The sequence below is a fragment of the Trichoplusia ni genome, chromosome 2, assembly GCF_003590095.1.
Source record: "Trichoplusia ni isolate ovarian cell line Hi5 chromosome 2, tn1, whole genome shotgun sequence".
NCBI lineage: Eukaryota > Metazoa > Arthropoda > Insecta > Lepidoptera > Noctuidae > Trichoplusia > Trichoplusia ni.
In genome coordinates, this window is record NC_039479.1 from 4,956,121 (window position 1) to 4,971,154 (window position 15,034).

Genomic DNA, 15,034 nt, shown 5'->3' on the forward strand with positions numbered 1-15,034 from the left:
GATACTTAGTAGTCTATTTTGAATAAATGATCTTTCATTCTATAACTTACATAACTACTGCAAAAAGGACGATTAAAACATCACCATCAACTCGACACTAATTTCTACTATTTGTTCTAGTATATCTTCGAGAATGGGACACACGAGGAGGGTCTCCTGACTCGAGATAAGTTCATGGAGGTCAACGCCAGGATGGAGGCAAGGCGGGACTTCTTGAAGAACGAGTGCTCGAAGTTAGGCTTGGACACGTCCAGCCAGAAGTCTAATGCCTGGGAGTACTTGATTAATAGACAGTACCATGTTATATGGTAAGGCTTTAATCATATCATTATTCTTCTTTTTTGGAGTTGACTTATCGCGGTTCTGAGATGGTCTTAGTTTCCTGACGGCTTGGCTCATTGAAAATGATTTTTTATTTGATAAAAGTATGTTATAAAAGGAAAGTGGGATGGGTTATTTACACGCAGTCCTCAAAGAGTCCACAAGGACTAAGCCCATTCAAATTGCGTCCCTTGGCGTTGCATTGGACAGTAAATGAATCCTGGCCTGGGCTTAAGTAAAATTCCGACACATCCCCAAATTGTGCGCCGTCGGTTGAAGTCAGTAATGTTCCACCTCGGAAAAAGAAAAATGCAATAAAACAAATTAGTAATGGTTCCAATTATAAGGTGTTATCGGCGGGATTACGTGTCTTTGTAAAACCTTGGCGATAGCAAAATTTAATGCTGGTTAATTACCATAACGTTTAGAATTCAAGCAATTTATTAGTAATAATTGGTTACATTTTACTGTTAATTTTATAACAAACGTTAATTCTGCGCTGAATAATTACGATATGACTTTACTAAAATAATACAAATTCCCAAAAGAGAGAAAAATAATGGTACCTACTATTTCCTTCGAAATCCCTACTAATATTATAGATGCGAAAGTAACTCTGTCTGTCTGTGTTACGCTTTCACGTCTAAACCACTGAACTGATTTTAATAAAATTTGGTAGATACAGAGATAGAGTTGACTTTGAGAAAGAACATAGGAAAGTTTTTAACCCCCTACTTTTAAAGAGTTCCCTTGGAAACGCGAATATATTGTCTTCTAGTAGGCTTTAAATAGACCAGTCCAAATATAGTAGCAATAACATTAGTAAGGAAACAATATGTTCAAGGTAAAGTCAACATATTACTTGAAACAACAGCTCATAACAATCTATTAGATGGAGACATAGTTATATGTGGTTTGGAAGGCAATAAGGTGCAGGTTTTAATGTCCGACGTGTTACCTACTTTAGTATATTGAACACTAATTATAGAACTACACAAACTGAAAATTAGTTTGATGGTCTATTGGGTACTTGTAGTGTTTTTGTATTATGGAAACAAAATATGTATACATCTTGACATAGCTGAAAATGTATGCGCTTATATTCTAACTGTATTTATGCACACCTGTGATCCATAGTGAAGAGTTGTATTTTGATTTTTTTTAGTATAAAATATGTTTGTAAGTCTGTGTCTGCAGTAAGTTGCATCAAATATTTCGCAGAGTACCTGATGATTATGCATTTGTAGTGAAGTGTACTCTGCGGGTTTGGTTACAAATGGTTTTATTTCAACTTATGTAGAAAGACCTCGTATTTCAAATAGGTGTTTTTTTATTAACTCGGATTTAAAACAACAGCATGACATGATATTATACATACACAAATTGAACTAGGGCTCAATTTTAGATTTAAATTTAGGGAATTCGACGTAGAATGAAAACTTTTATAAATACTCATATGTCAGAAAGTTTGTCAACCTGCAGTACTCTATATCATAGTAGGGTCTATGATACTTATATCATACTGCCAATTAATGCCTTTATTTCTGATATACCTAATCATACCTATATTCCAGGTGCAACATATTCAAGGCGGCATCCACATCGTGGATGTACAACTTCAACTTAATGGCGAACTATACAGCGGCATTCCTTGATAAAACCAAGGAGGTCCCACTCGAGTTAGCAAGGAAGAAATACGCACGTCCAACAGCAGAAATGATCAAAAAGGCACAAGGAGATTCGATAACATTCCTTATCGTAAGGCATCCCTTGGAACGATTGGCATCCGCGTACAATGACAAAATCGTTCACGCTTGGCCCAAGTCATTCCATGACAAGATGGGACAGAGGATCATCAGGAAATATAGGAAAAAACAGGTATTTAGGAAGCAATGTTTGATAAACTTAGGTTTAATGAATAAAATTACGTTTGAAAGCAGGAAACCATACAAAAATATACGAAAATAACATTTTTTTACGGGTTGCAGTCAACAATCTTTCTGGACTTTTTTACAAGAACATTTCTTTTTTCAGACTCAAGAATCACCAAGTCTACCAGAGAAATACCCAATATTCCAAGAATTTGTTTCGTACGTGTTAGATGAGGCGAAAGCTAAAAGATCGTTGGACATGCACTGGACACCATACACCACTTTCTGCACGCCGTGCAAATTCAATTTTGACGTTATCCTCAAGTTTGAAACACTCGACGTAAGTAAAACTGTTATAAACTTCATCGCCAGATTAAAAAGAAAAAAAATCGAATCCAGCACAATAAAGGTCTACTGGGAATGGGGGTCACAAATTCATCGCCAGATAAAAAATAAAAAAATATCGAAACCGGCACAGTATACCTAAGTGATCTTCTTGCAATGAACATTGTAGTTTCGGGTATCGTCGTAAAATTGGCATGAAGCCTGCATTTTTGAGTGCTTTGTACCAATTTCGACGGCTACAATAATGACTTGGAGCAATATTCTATATTTATAGATCAGTACCTAAACGTTCTCGGAATTGTATTCAATCTATTCCGCAGTTCAAAGTTTTTAAGTGAACGTCAAATGGACAACGGCAGGCGGTCAATGGCTGGGTGATAAATAATGAGTGGATCCCGACCGCAAGCTACTTTAGTCCGTGCGGTTGTGCATCCGTTTTCCTATTTCCAACTCCAAATCTAAGTATCGATCAAACTGACTTGCAGAACCACTTTTAGTCCGGAGTTAGTCTACTTAAAATGTTATTTTAGGTATAACAGTAGCTTAAACTATTACATGCGTCCAAATCAATATACACCAGAAGCTTTTAGTACTTTTTCTGAAGGGTTCGTATATATATTTGTTTTTCGAAATACTGATTACGTGTTTTCCGGCAGGAGGACCAACGGTTCCTGATCCAGCTGGCTCACCTCCAAGAGATTATAAAGCCAGAATGGCGCAACAGCGGCAAAGGCACCAACACATTGCATAACATCAACCATCTGTACTCAGGGCTCAAGAAGAACCAACTCGACGGCCTTTACAACTTGTATAAGTAAGTTTCAATTTCTATTTTCCTCAAACCGATTAAGGAATAAATACCAAGTAATGACCTTTTTACGGCATTTTTATGCTAGTGATACTAAATGTATTAGTGTGTTACTATCAATTTCTCTTTCCAAAACAGTAGATCATTATAAATAATTTATATCAAACCTTGTAAGTCGTAACGCAACGACGCTGACATTGAAAGTTCATTATCATTCAATTTGTAACTATTACGTTTACGCCATGCGACGTCAAAGACTAACAGCCAACTCTGTTACAGATACGACTTTCAATTGTTCAACTACACAATAGACAACTATTACGAGATTGTGGGACAAGATGAGACCAGCAGCCACGGATGAACTCTAATCAGTCAGTTTGAAAGCTTCAAGATAATGTTACATTAACATAAGCAGCAATACAAGTATCGAAGTTGATGAATGGATGATGAATTATTCATCAATGGCTGGAAAGACTGATCGTTGTACAGAAATGATTGATGGATGTATTATTGATCCACCGGCCAAATGCAAACTTGCCCCTTGCGTCAATTTTCTGTTATCGTTCGGCAGCCAAAAAAATAATTTATGAATTTTGTATTACAGTGTTTTCTTTGCAGCACTATAGAGTAGTGTCATTGCCTTAAAAAATTAAACTGTCACAAGTCTTTTTACTTTTTTTGTGCACCGTTACGCTTTAGGCTTTATTTATGAGACAATGTAGGTAACAAATAGATTTAAGTGTTATAGATAACTCACTTAAGAGAAAATTAACGAGATTCGTATAAATTGCGTTGTTTTATCTTAAGGCCTCATCAATCACCTTGTTAGTTTTAGATGTAAGAATTAAGATAACGGAAATTACGAACTGTTGAACTAATCAAAGTTATATCTAAGTAGGTAGAGCTAATAGCTGAATTTAGTTAATATTGACGCATAGGACAAAATATGTGTACATATGTCTTAGTTTTATAACGCAAACAAAATTCCTTAGTGCTTCCATAAAATATAGAATTATGGAATAAAGTTAACGTACCTTTATGAGAAACAAAGTCACTAAGTAGGTTTATAGTTATGGCATTTAAAGGTTGACCTGCTTGATTCCTTTGCTAGATTAAAAAAAGAGCAAAAAAACAAGTACCATTCTAGTGTTTAGTGTTAGTACCTAGATAATTTTATTGTTACCGTTGCATTTCAAACTATGCACAGAATGTGATAATTTCGATCAAAGAACAAAGTTTTTGATGTTTTGTTTTTGTTATTATTTTCATTTGTTGTTACTTTAAAATCAGTAAATCACAGACATATTTTTGAAGACGTTCGTGTAAAACAGAATAAGATATTATTGTCAATTTTACAAAGAAACATTTTATGATCGTGACTTTATATTTTAGACATGTTAGTTTCATATTTAATATTGTTTTAAAAACATTATTTATTCGTTGTTAACGTATTAATGGTTAATAATAATTTAAAGCAGTCTGTATTCTTGTAAGACCTATGTACTAAAATAACACAGACATTTTTTGAAATTACAATTCTGGCAAGTATGCAAATTGATTCAAATTATATTTATTTTGCTAATAAAGTCGTTTATATCGATTACAAGTATATGACGTCACAGTCCACGTTGAACATTGTAAATAAATAGTTGTTAAGAATATTTATTGTTAAGTACAAATCGTATTTATATTAAAAAAAGCGTTGTTTAGTTCACAATTATAAGTACCCAGTTGTTGTATCTAATCGTAATGCCCTACCCATAGTTTACAAAATTAATTATTGTTATTCTCACAAATTAATTCCCTTGTTACCATAGATATGAATTTTATTATATTTATATTCGGCCAAGGTTTAAGTAGACTAATTAATTATGTAGGTACCTGGTCATGAATGTATTCATGTACGCGACATTTTGACATCGAAATATGCCTTTTTCCTTATACAATTATGGAATGTATCAAGGAGTCCGATATTGTCAATTTGAAATTCGAAAAACGAATGGAACGACTCCTTAAATAGGTCATAGATTAAAATTACGTTTCGTTCGCCTTAATTCTTGATACTAGTTGACTTGTTACTCTACAATTCCTTATGCAACCCTAAAAAATAAATAAATTGAAGTTTTCTTCGTAAAAAAAACTAAGTTCACTAGTCGTAGAATCCCACTTCAGCTTAGTACATTAATTAGCGACATCGCTAAACCTTTCCATGTAGCTATTCTACAAATAATTTGACTTTCTCCTAGTGAGGTTTATTTAGTGATACAAATAGTTGATACGGAATGAATTAGACCAAAAAGATATGGCCTATGAAAGTAACTGTAATGGTGCTATAGTCCTATAGATTTTGATCTCATATCAGAATGTGAGACTCGTATGCATGCACAATCGTTGCTAATTATGTAATGCGTTATAGATTCCAACGGTAACTGAGTCGGTTGTGTTATAATAATGTTGAAAGAATTATTCTTAGTACTTATAGAAAAATAAATTGAATATTTAATAGTGTTTTGTTTTATTTCCTTAATTACATACCTAATAATTTCTAACCCATAATTGTATCTTAATAATAATACTGTTTCATTAAAACTCACTCGCCGCTAATATAGGTGGCGTGTTGTTCTTATTTTTACTTAATTACAACAGATTAAGAGGTACTTACCTTACGACGAAAGTTTCAACTACCCTCTCCTTTCGAGCCGCTTGTATGAATTTTGCACAACAGACACAAAAGCACAATAAAATTTCAAAGTGATTTTACTAATAAAGTCGTAAACACTGACTTTGTAATTTATTTAAGACGCGAGCACACAGCATCCAAGAATTCACGGGGCGTGAGAGTTGCTAACCCGCGCATCCCCTGCGTGACCGCTAGGACATCACATCAGCGTGAGCGCATTGGGAAGACTGACCGGCGCAAGAGTTACGAACTACCTTCTGAACCATCAAATCTACCAAGGACTTTGTCAGTCGAAAATATTCCTTAATACTATTGACGTACCTCATATTTCGAAAAATTCATAAAAATTCAATTCAAAAAAAAAAATTTGATCAGTCATTTATCGTATTCTTATGATACCAGTCGAGCCCAGTAAGTTACCCCCCATATACCTGATACTGAGAAGAATTTGGTAAATAATAAAATCATTATTAAATTATTTATTAATATAATAAGTATGACAACAATACTGACTGAGGCTAGCCAGTTCTTGTGTTCTGGACTAGATGCATCGGGAACTGAGGTAGGTACTCCCTCTTCTCTGGCACTTTGGTTTTGTTCCTGAGAAAAATACTTGAATAAGTTTCTGTAGTAAACTATGCCAAACCCATTGTGTGCGACGTGTCAAGGCTTAGATCACCGCATAGGACAAGCTATGTAGGATCCACAAATGTTTGTTGTGTGTACTGGTGTATTTGTATATGTGGCTTAATTTGTTGTGAAATCCCTCGCGACAGAAGGATTACATTACTCACTGATATTCGTTTAGAAAAATGGTCAACTTCACTAACTGACTACTGTTTTTCTTTACATTTAGCATAAAAAAGTATACGAATTAAGACATAGTGAAAATCGGTACAAGAATTAGTAATAAAATAACTAACTTCATATAATAAATCAATTATGTCTTAACTACACACTGTATTACTCTTTTAAAAGTAATATTATGTAATGAGTTCATAGTGATCAAATTTCACTTACTCTGGCTTCTTCTTTCTTTTTGGCGCATCCAGTATATTAATAGGGTCTGTCGTTATAATGACAGGGCGGACAGACCCAAAGAAATCCGTTATGGGCACCTTGTCAGGGTTCCGTTTGAACAGATCTCGACGCACACCGACAGTTGATAAGCATGCGCTTTTCGGACATACTGCCAACTGGAATGTGCAACATATACACTTAATACTTTGTTCATTGATTCAATTGTAGTATAACATGGAAATAACGAGGTAGTCGAGGTAGGTCCTTAATAAAACTTATAATAATAATGGCTGATTATGCAACTGGCACTTTCTAAACCAGGTAAACAGTGAGACAAGGGAGAAAAAGAGAAAAAAAAATCTCAAATCTAATACAACCAGTCTGTCTTGAATTATAAATTAAAAATGGGAAAAATAAAACAAGTTATTAATTACAATTCTGAAAGATCTTACATGTAGAAGTAAAGTAAGTAATAGAAAATATATGTACTTACAAATTCTGACATACTCCTTTTGCTGTTGGGGTGGACATTCTCCAAGAACTCCAGCACATAGTATGTGTATCTATCTATGATATAAACTCCAATAGCTGAGTCTACGTGATGCTGTAAGTAAACAAATAAACACCAACATATAATATTTGTTGTGAGAATAAATAGCTCAATCTTAATTAAAACCTCATTAGTTATGTCTAGATTACGCTAGAATTAAACGATAATGAGGCTTGAATATATGTTTTTTTAATACCCTATCCCTACCCTTAGATGTTGGCTATCCTAACACCTGAGCATACCAACTTAATATTTGATACACAGTTTATTTGAAGAATTTGGTAGATATCCTGATTAACTTACAGAGAGAGAATCTTCACCAACTAAACTTGAAGCAGTGGCCAATATGTTTGGTGAATAGAACTTCTCGTACATAGATGAAGCTTGGCATGTGTCTATAATGAAGAATATCTCATTGTACCTGAAAAGGATAGAAAGAATACAGTTTTATTGAAGTGTTTGAACAATAATTCATCTGTAAATTAAAAAAATATCTATACAGAGTACTTTCCTTGTGTAGTTTTTAAACCATTTTATTATATTCTTTCATACATAATTAAAACTAGTAAAACAAGTGATGCCCCCTTACAATATCAAAACAAGATTATATCAATTCGTGATGGTTTCTCTATCTCCTGTTATTGGAGATAAGCAACTAATTTCAATAGACAAAAACCGATATATACGGTCAAATGAAATAACTTTCTGTCTCAGAAGTCAGTTAAAAATGAAATCATTACACATAGTCTTAGAAGTACATGGTAAGCAATCTTTTGAAACCATCTTACCTTCTCTTCTGCCACATTTGTTCCAGGGCATCAGCTAACTCTTGGCTGGTGATTTCTTCAGAGTCCTGGAACTTCAGGAAACCATCACCTCCATGGCCAGTCAGGTAGATCAATATGTTGCTGCCTTCGTCTGTCAACAGCCTTTTGGAGCGAGGAGTGTCAGGTGGAACTCTACCAGTTAGTAGACGCACAAAGTTCTCAACTGACACCTGAAATTTAACAGGAATATGGTAGTTATGAATACATTCTACTAAAACAATCTAGAGAACACACAAAGATTTGATTTTTATGGGAAAGAATTTGAGTACAGGGGAAAAACAAATTAAAAGAATTTTGTTTTAATATAATTTTTAAGCTAACTAAAGCTTATAAATGCTAAGACCAGCTTGTTCATAATTAAATCTAGCAGCTTTATTTGGGTGATTTTTGTCACTGACATTTTGCCTACAAAACATTTCAAGTTTTATATAATCACTAACTTTATTTATCTCTTCTCAGAAAACTGAATTTTTTTTATAGTCCTTTCAAAATTACTCATTTTCAAAGCATGCATGAATGTCAAAAGGATAGTAAACAAAACCATATCTAACCTCATAACCTCTGTAATCCACTTCCACATCATCTCCATAGACATTAATTTGTTCATGAGCATTATTGAATATAGTCGCCGGCCGCGGGTTCCGAGGATTACAAGCCATATCGTCAGAAATCATGAGGATAATCTGACTGTCTGGAATACCCAACCTCTTGACACTCCGGTATATCGATAACACGTTCGCCACATGCCGATAATTAAACCAAAACCGAGATGTATCTACTAACACTGCCCAGTTATTGGAATGGTTTGATTTCAGGAACTGTTCTGGTATCTGTAATTTTTGATAACACGATAAATCTTAACTATTCAGCACGATTGTTATCGTAGGTTTGCTCTAATTTTCTTATAATACCTACCTCAGCACATGATGTAATTGAGAAACTTGTAGCTATTAACAAGAGGACAGAAGAAATTACGTTATTTAAATACATTTTCAACTCATTAATTTCTTATTTATTTTCAAGGTGTAAATATTTTCAATTCTACTTCAGGGAAATTGACAGAAGTCTTGTCAAAGTCGCTGTCAACAGAGTACAGACTATACAGCGCTTTTTTCTCTGGTCTTGCGTATTGTTTTCTTTACGGTAATTTGTAATTTTATTATGCTTTTGATTAATTCTATATCTTCTGCGATATCAGAAGTTCATATTAAACTGGCTCTTTAATACAGTTCACCCTGACCTTTTTTTCAGGATATTCTTTAAACTTTAGCCTGTTTTATTGTTTTCTAATATCACTATATTTCATTTGCTGAGAATGTATTTTTTTGCAGTCAGAATTTGATAAAGATTAAAGTATTATCCTTTTTGGGACTAAATTCCCAAGGTAGCCACGTAAAACAAAAAACACAACTTTAAAAAAGTAAAATGTCAAAATAGAAAATGGCTGTCAATTTGTATAGTCAAGTAAACAAGGTAAACATTAAGCTTTATTGAGCATTTAATTAAATTTAAATCATGAGCAGCCGCAACCCTAATACATTAATGAGCGTCCCTGACGAACAATTCGACTATTTATTTAAAATAGTGCTCATTGGTGACTGTGGAACTGGTAAAACATGCATTGTGCAACGGTTGAAGTCTGGTAATTTTATAGAAAGGCACGGTAATACAATAGGCGTAGACTTTTCTATGAAAACATTGATAGTGGATGGGAAGAAAGTCAAGGTTAGTTTATTTATATAATCTAATAATATAAATGCGTCACATTTTGTCAGACGCAACAATAAACATGTGATATTTTAGCTTCAGATATGGGATACGGCGGGGCAAGAGCGGTTCAGAACAATCACTCAGAGTTACTACCGCTCGGCTAATGGTGTAATTATCGGTAGGTATGCGATGTACGCCCACACGATATCAAATTCCCAAGTTAAATATGACCACTTAATATCTACTGTGACTGCTGTGAGTCATTATAGTAATTGTAGGAAGAACAAAAAGGAAATATGATATTCTAATTTTGTACTGTTACAAAATAATCAATACTTTCATGCTAACATTGCTATTTATCATATCTGGCAGTAAATTCTACTTGATTGATAATGTTGATATTTTATACATTTTATGACAGTGATATCAAATGCATTAACTTGATATTCATATGAAATATTAAATACCTCTTCATTTATTTTGTTATAAATTGCAAATAGTAGACATTTATAAGATTTATTATTCATCACCACTATTTCAACCTCTTTTTGTTTTGAATACTGTAAACTCTGACATAACAATATTATTAATTTCTTATCAAGTATTATTTATTTCATAAAAAAATATCTTGAGTCATACTCAATGTTCAACATACCTATTTCAGTTATTTATCATCATCTGTTACTCACTCAACAATAAAAGAATAAACATTTCTTCCAGTATATGACATTACAAAACGGTCAACATTTTTGTCCCTACAAAAATGGATTGAAGAAGTACGAAGGTATACATCATCTAATGTCATAGTCTCGCTCATCGGAAACAAATGTGACCTCACGGACCAACGGGAAGTAGAGCCCGATGAACCACAGTCCTTTTGCCGTTACGTACCGGAGATCATGTTTGTGATGGAGACCTCTGCGAAGGATAACACTAATGTTGAAGATACATTCCGTAGCTTGGCTACAGAATTAAAGGTATATTGTGCTTTCCTTTTACAATTAATTAAATATTACAAATGTCATACCATAATATCCTGCAATTTATTCGCTCAGTTACCTGAAATGTAATGCTGTAAATCATCACACTTGTTTCAATATATATGAGGTTAATTATTTTAAAACATTTCCTCACGTTAATTAGTATCGGTTATAGTAAAAGCTATAAAGGTGATAATTAAGACAAAAAGCCAAAATTATGCAGCAAATATAAAATGTATGCTTTTATTTTTAACATTAGTTTGATAAAAACCTACAGAACCGTGCTAGTAAACTAAATGATAATTACGTAAGTATGTTGATTTAATCTTTACAGTCACGGATGATTAAAATTGTTAGCAAACAGCTTCATGTTTCAATAGCTAGTTTTTGCTACATTACTGTTTTTGTTATCTCATGCTTCAGTTGCACTGCTTACATTAAAAGAAGATAGCGAAAATAGGTTTAATATTACTATTTAATCTTTTTTATTTTAGTGAAATTGGCAAGAGCCTTGTTTTTAGTAACTAGCTGAGCTCCGCGATTGCATACATTTTTAAAGATATATTTTTCTTGTTACATTTTATATTTATTCCGAAACACGGGAAGGTAACTTATAAATGAAGCAACATCGCAAAAATGATTAATAGTCCGCCTATTGAGGTATTGAGAGTGTAAGCGTAACATTCGCGTCCCGTTCATGATCGGAAACGCGCATGATCTGCCGGGTGCAGGCCGAATGCTTACATCCTCCAACACAGCATAAGTTAGAAAGTAACAGTAGGTAAACAACCTAAAATAGGTAAATGACTCGGACTGGATGCGAAAGGCCAGGTATTGTGGCGCAACAAGCCCATGTCCAGCTAAGGAACGCAATAGGTTGAATTGATAGATAGGTAGACATTAAAGAAATTAGACGTACTCAAATTAGAAAATAAGGTCAAATGTAATGTGCAACAAATAATAAAAAACACCAGTACACGAACTTAATAAGAATGTTAAAACATTTCAGAGACAACACGACAACAGCGAAGGTCCCCCGCAGGAGTCAGACTCCGTAGTCCTGGGAGAGAGCCACTCAGTGAGTAGGTGTCAACCTTGTCGGTCATCCTAGTTCAATAACCTTACGACCAAACATTTTACACTTTTGTGTAAGTTAAGGCTCTTGCTCATCTGAAGGAAGTTGCATCGTCCTATAAGATAATAGAGGGTGAACCACTGACTAATCATCAGTCCTTCTAGCCAAGTAGCGAATGTATGGAGACAAGTCACAGTCAGCTGACTTTTCTAAACGAAATATCCTTTAATTACATTTGAGTGTCATTGACGTTTGCAGAAATGTCACTTGGATAGAGGGGTAGTTGTTTGTCACGTTTCAATAACTGTACATTCTAGCCCTACCCAATTGATGATATGCGACGCGTTTTCCGTCAGATCTGTAAAAGTCCTTCAGGTGTTACCACACCAATTGATCAAGGCTCGATTAATGACACAGGTTAGTCGACATCGAACCATAGTTATTCGATCAATCGATAGTAAAATATTCGATAATAGATCTGTTTCGTATTTAGTGTTGCTATGTGAACCTTTACTTCAATGCTACCATAAAAATCGATAATTGATTAATATCGATTGCTCGACGATTTGATCAACCGATTGGTCTAGTAACACCTTTACTGGGTGCTTTTGCACCTTAACTAAGGTGACTATTTGTTTTGCCATGTGATTATAGCTATGCTTCAAGACTTTTAAATCTTGTCACAAAGTTATATTTTTATTTAAATTATGTTAATGATCTTAGCTAATACATTGTCGATGAGAGGTGATGCGTTAGTGTTGTACGTACATTGAATAGTAATGTAGAGGAAGGAAAAATCGTTTGTTGCAGTGTTATTATGTAGACAACATATCTCGTATATTGTAAATTATGTCAATGTTTTAATTGGTTATTGTTAGGCCTTGATAAAATTCTATAGGGCTTTTCAAAGACTATGACCAACGGAGAAATGGTGGCGAAGCTAAATTGTACTTTCGTATGGTATCAATGTATGCATCAACTAAACTCTGAACTTCGTATTACTTTGTGATCAAGACGCTTTTTATGTTTTCCATTTCGAGATTATTTAAATTATTCCTCATTTATGGTTAATGTAGATGACATTTTGTGTAAAATATAATTTCGGGACTAGATAAATGAATATGGCTTTAAGTTGTAATATTAAGAACTAAAAAGTAAGAAAACTCGTTGGTTTCTTTAGTGTTTAAAAAAATATAGAAAAATCAGTTTCGGTATTGTAAATAATTGTAGATAATTGTATTATTCGAACCACCTACCCGCTCGAGACTGATTTGAGCCATACAATTAGTATTGAATGTTGTAACCAAGACCATAGATATCTATAAATGTTGTACGTTATCATAAATTTTTAATATACAGGGTGTACGCATAAATTTTTGCCAATCAATACGCAATAAAAATTATTGCTTTCTGTAAGGAAGTCTTAAAGCTGTTCAAATGATAAAATTGCGAAATTCATTCATATGAAATACACCTTGTATATAACTTTATTAGCACCTATAATAATATCATAATTTTGTAAGAACATAATGGAATTGTAGATGTGACGTCCAATGAATATTCAATTAAATGTGTTTTAAATGTTGATTTAAAAATGCTGTACGAATAACGTATATTCCATTTGTTTAAACACAACAAAAGTAAACAACCGGTCTTTTTGTAGAAAAACTTAGTTTTAAAATAAAGAGCTACTAAAACCCAGTATAAAACAACAATGAAGATTACCAAATTAAATATAGCACTGAATTATATCAGTCGTTTATTTATTCAATTTTTATGAAACGACACGCCAAGATTGTTTTCCTTTTTTTGAGTACTTAAACCAGTGGAATATAAACCTAACCGAATCGTCATATTAAATGAAATGTACGAGCAATTTACATCAACATTGTACTATTAATTTAATCAGTAGTTAATAAAATTGCTGTTAACACAGTCACTTTATCATGTACAGTAATGACTAATCTCTAAGGCTGAGGATACATTAGATGGCGACGCGACCAGCGAACTTACGAATGATTTAAATGAATTAAAATTCACGTTAATCAGAGCGCGCAATATCACAAGTGATACATTGTTTTTTCGTTCAACACTTGTGTACCTACCTAAAATTAGAAGCGAATTTTTGACAATTTATAACTGGCACGAAAAGTAAAATATTGTTAGTAGATATGTTTACTATTTTTCATTAACGGCTATAGATGATATGTTTGTTTCTGTATATATGAGTAATTAAGCCATGTTGTCGCCGAATTTTCGTTAGCAATGTACCCATATCATAATTAAGTCGTTTCGCGCGTTAGACGCATCGCAAATCGCTGGACACTGTAGCCTCGGCCTAATTTGACTAATCATTTTATCACTCGACACAGTCACCTGAGTTCACTATGTCAAGTAGACATGTTTTAAACAGGGACCGGACAACCCCACTTTAGAGTTAAGCCGTTTGACAGGGTAACCCGTACACGGGGTAACTCATATCGCAGTGTTACCTTTTGTTCGAGTTACATCCTCGAAACCCAGCGAAATGGTTAACACCTTCATTATGGTAACCACGTGAAGGGGTTAACCCCTTCAATAACTTAACCCTTTGAAGTGGTTACCTTCACGAAAGGCTTTTATTCGTGTTACCCTGAATTACCCACTAAACTTGAGCTGCATACTTGCACCCTAGCGGCCCCTCATTGCTTTACTAAGACTACAGCTGATTTTCTTCTATCGCTGACGCGTCGCGCCGCGACTCGCGCCTCTCGGACAAACTACCTACGCGCGAAACGTCATATAGGTAACTAGCTGTTGCCCGCGACTTCGTCCGCGTGGTTAGAAGATATAAGTTAGGAATTTTTG

At 34.0% G+C, this 15,034-nt stretch overlaps 4 protein-coding genes across 6 annotated transcripts in view; 3 read left to right on the forward strand and 1 right to left on the reverse strand.

Annotated features, from left to right (window-relative positions):
- The window catches only part of LOC113504485 (carbohydrate sulfotransferase 11), a 62,868-nt gene extending 57,018 nt beyond the window's left edge, over nucleotides 1–5,850 (forward strand). For all 3 annotated transcript variants that reach the window (XM_026886795.1, XM_026886815.1, XM_026886806.1), the window contains 5 exons: nucleotides 121–308; nucleotides 1,896–2,199; nucleotides 2,356–2,532; nucleotides 3,194–3,351; nucleotides 3,625–5,850. In XM_026886795.1, the coding sequence (XP_026742596.1) occupies nucleotides 121–308; nucleotides 1,896–2,199; nucleotides 2,356–2,532; nucleotides 3,194–3,351; nucleotides 3,625–3,706 (909 nt within the window). In that variant the 3' untranslated portion in view covers nucleotides 3,707–5,850. The remainder of the gene's footprint in view (nucleotides 1–120; nucleotides 309–1,895; nucleotides 2,200–2,355; nucleotides 2,533–3,193; nucleotides 3,352–3,624) is intronic.
- Nucleotides 5,851–6,489: 639 nt separating this feature from the next.
- Nucleotides 6,490–9,490, reverse strand: LOC113504505 (putative GPI-anchor transamidase). Its single transcript, XM_026886840.1, has 7 exons — nucleotides 9,338–9,490; nucleotides 8,974–9,252; nucleotides 8,384–8,592; nucleotides 7,899–8,016; nucleotides 7,539–7,649; nucleotides 7,046–7,221; nucleotides 6,490–6,625 (listed from the first exon to the last, which is right to left on the reverse strand). The coding sequence occupies exons 1-7, from the start codon at nucleotides 9,410–9,412 to the stop codon at nucleotides 6,544–6,546; spliced, it is 1,050 nt and encodes a 349-aa protein (XP_026742641.1). The 5' UTR covers nucleotides 9,413–9,490; the 3' UTR covers nucleotides 6,490–6,543.
- Nucleotides 9,491–9,840: 350 nt separating this feature from the next.
- On the forward strand, nucleotides 9,841–14,597 carry LOC113504549 (ras-related protein Rab-43). The gene is made up of 4 exons (XM_026886901.1): nucleotides 9,841–10,147; nucleotides 10,226–10,310; nucleotides 10,853–11,109; nucleotides 12,122–14,597. The coding sequence occupies exons 1-4, from the start codon at nucleotides 9,938–9,940 to the stop codon at nucleotides 12,221–12,223; spliced, it is 654 nt and encodes a 217-aa protein (XP_026742702.1). The 5' UTR covers nucleotides 9,841–9,937; the 3' UTR covers nucleotides 12,224–14,597.
- The window catches only part of LOC113504514, a 29,685-nt gene continuing 26,784 nt past the window's right edge, over nucleotides 12,134–15,034 (forward strand). Inside the window, exon 1 of the mRNA XM_026886860.1 lies at nucleotides 12,134–12,194. The gene's annotated coding sequence lies outside the window, so the exon portion shown is untranslated. The remainder of the gene's footprint in view (nucleotides 12,195–15,034) is intronic.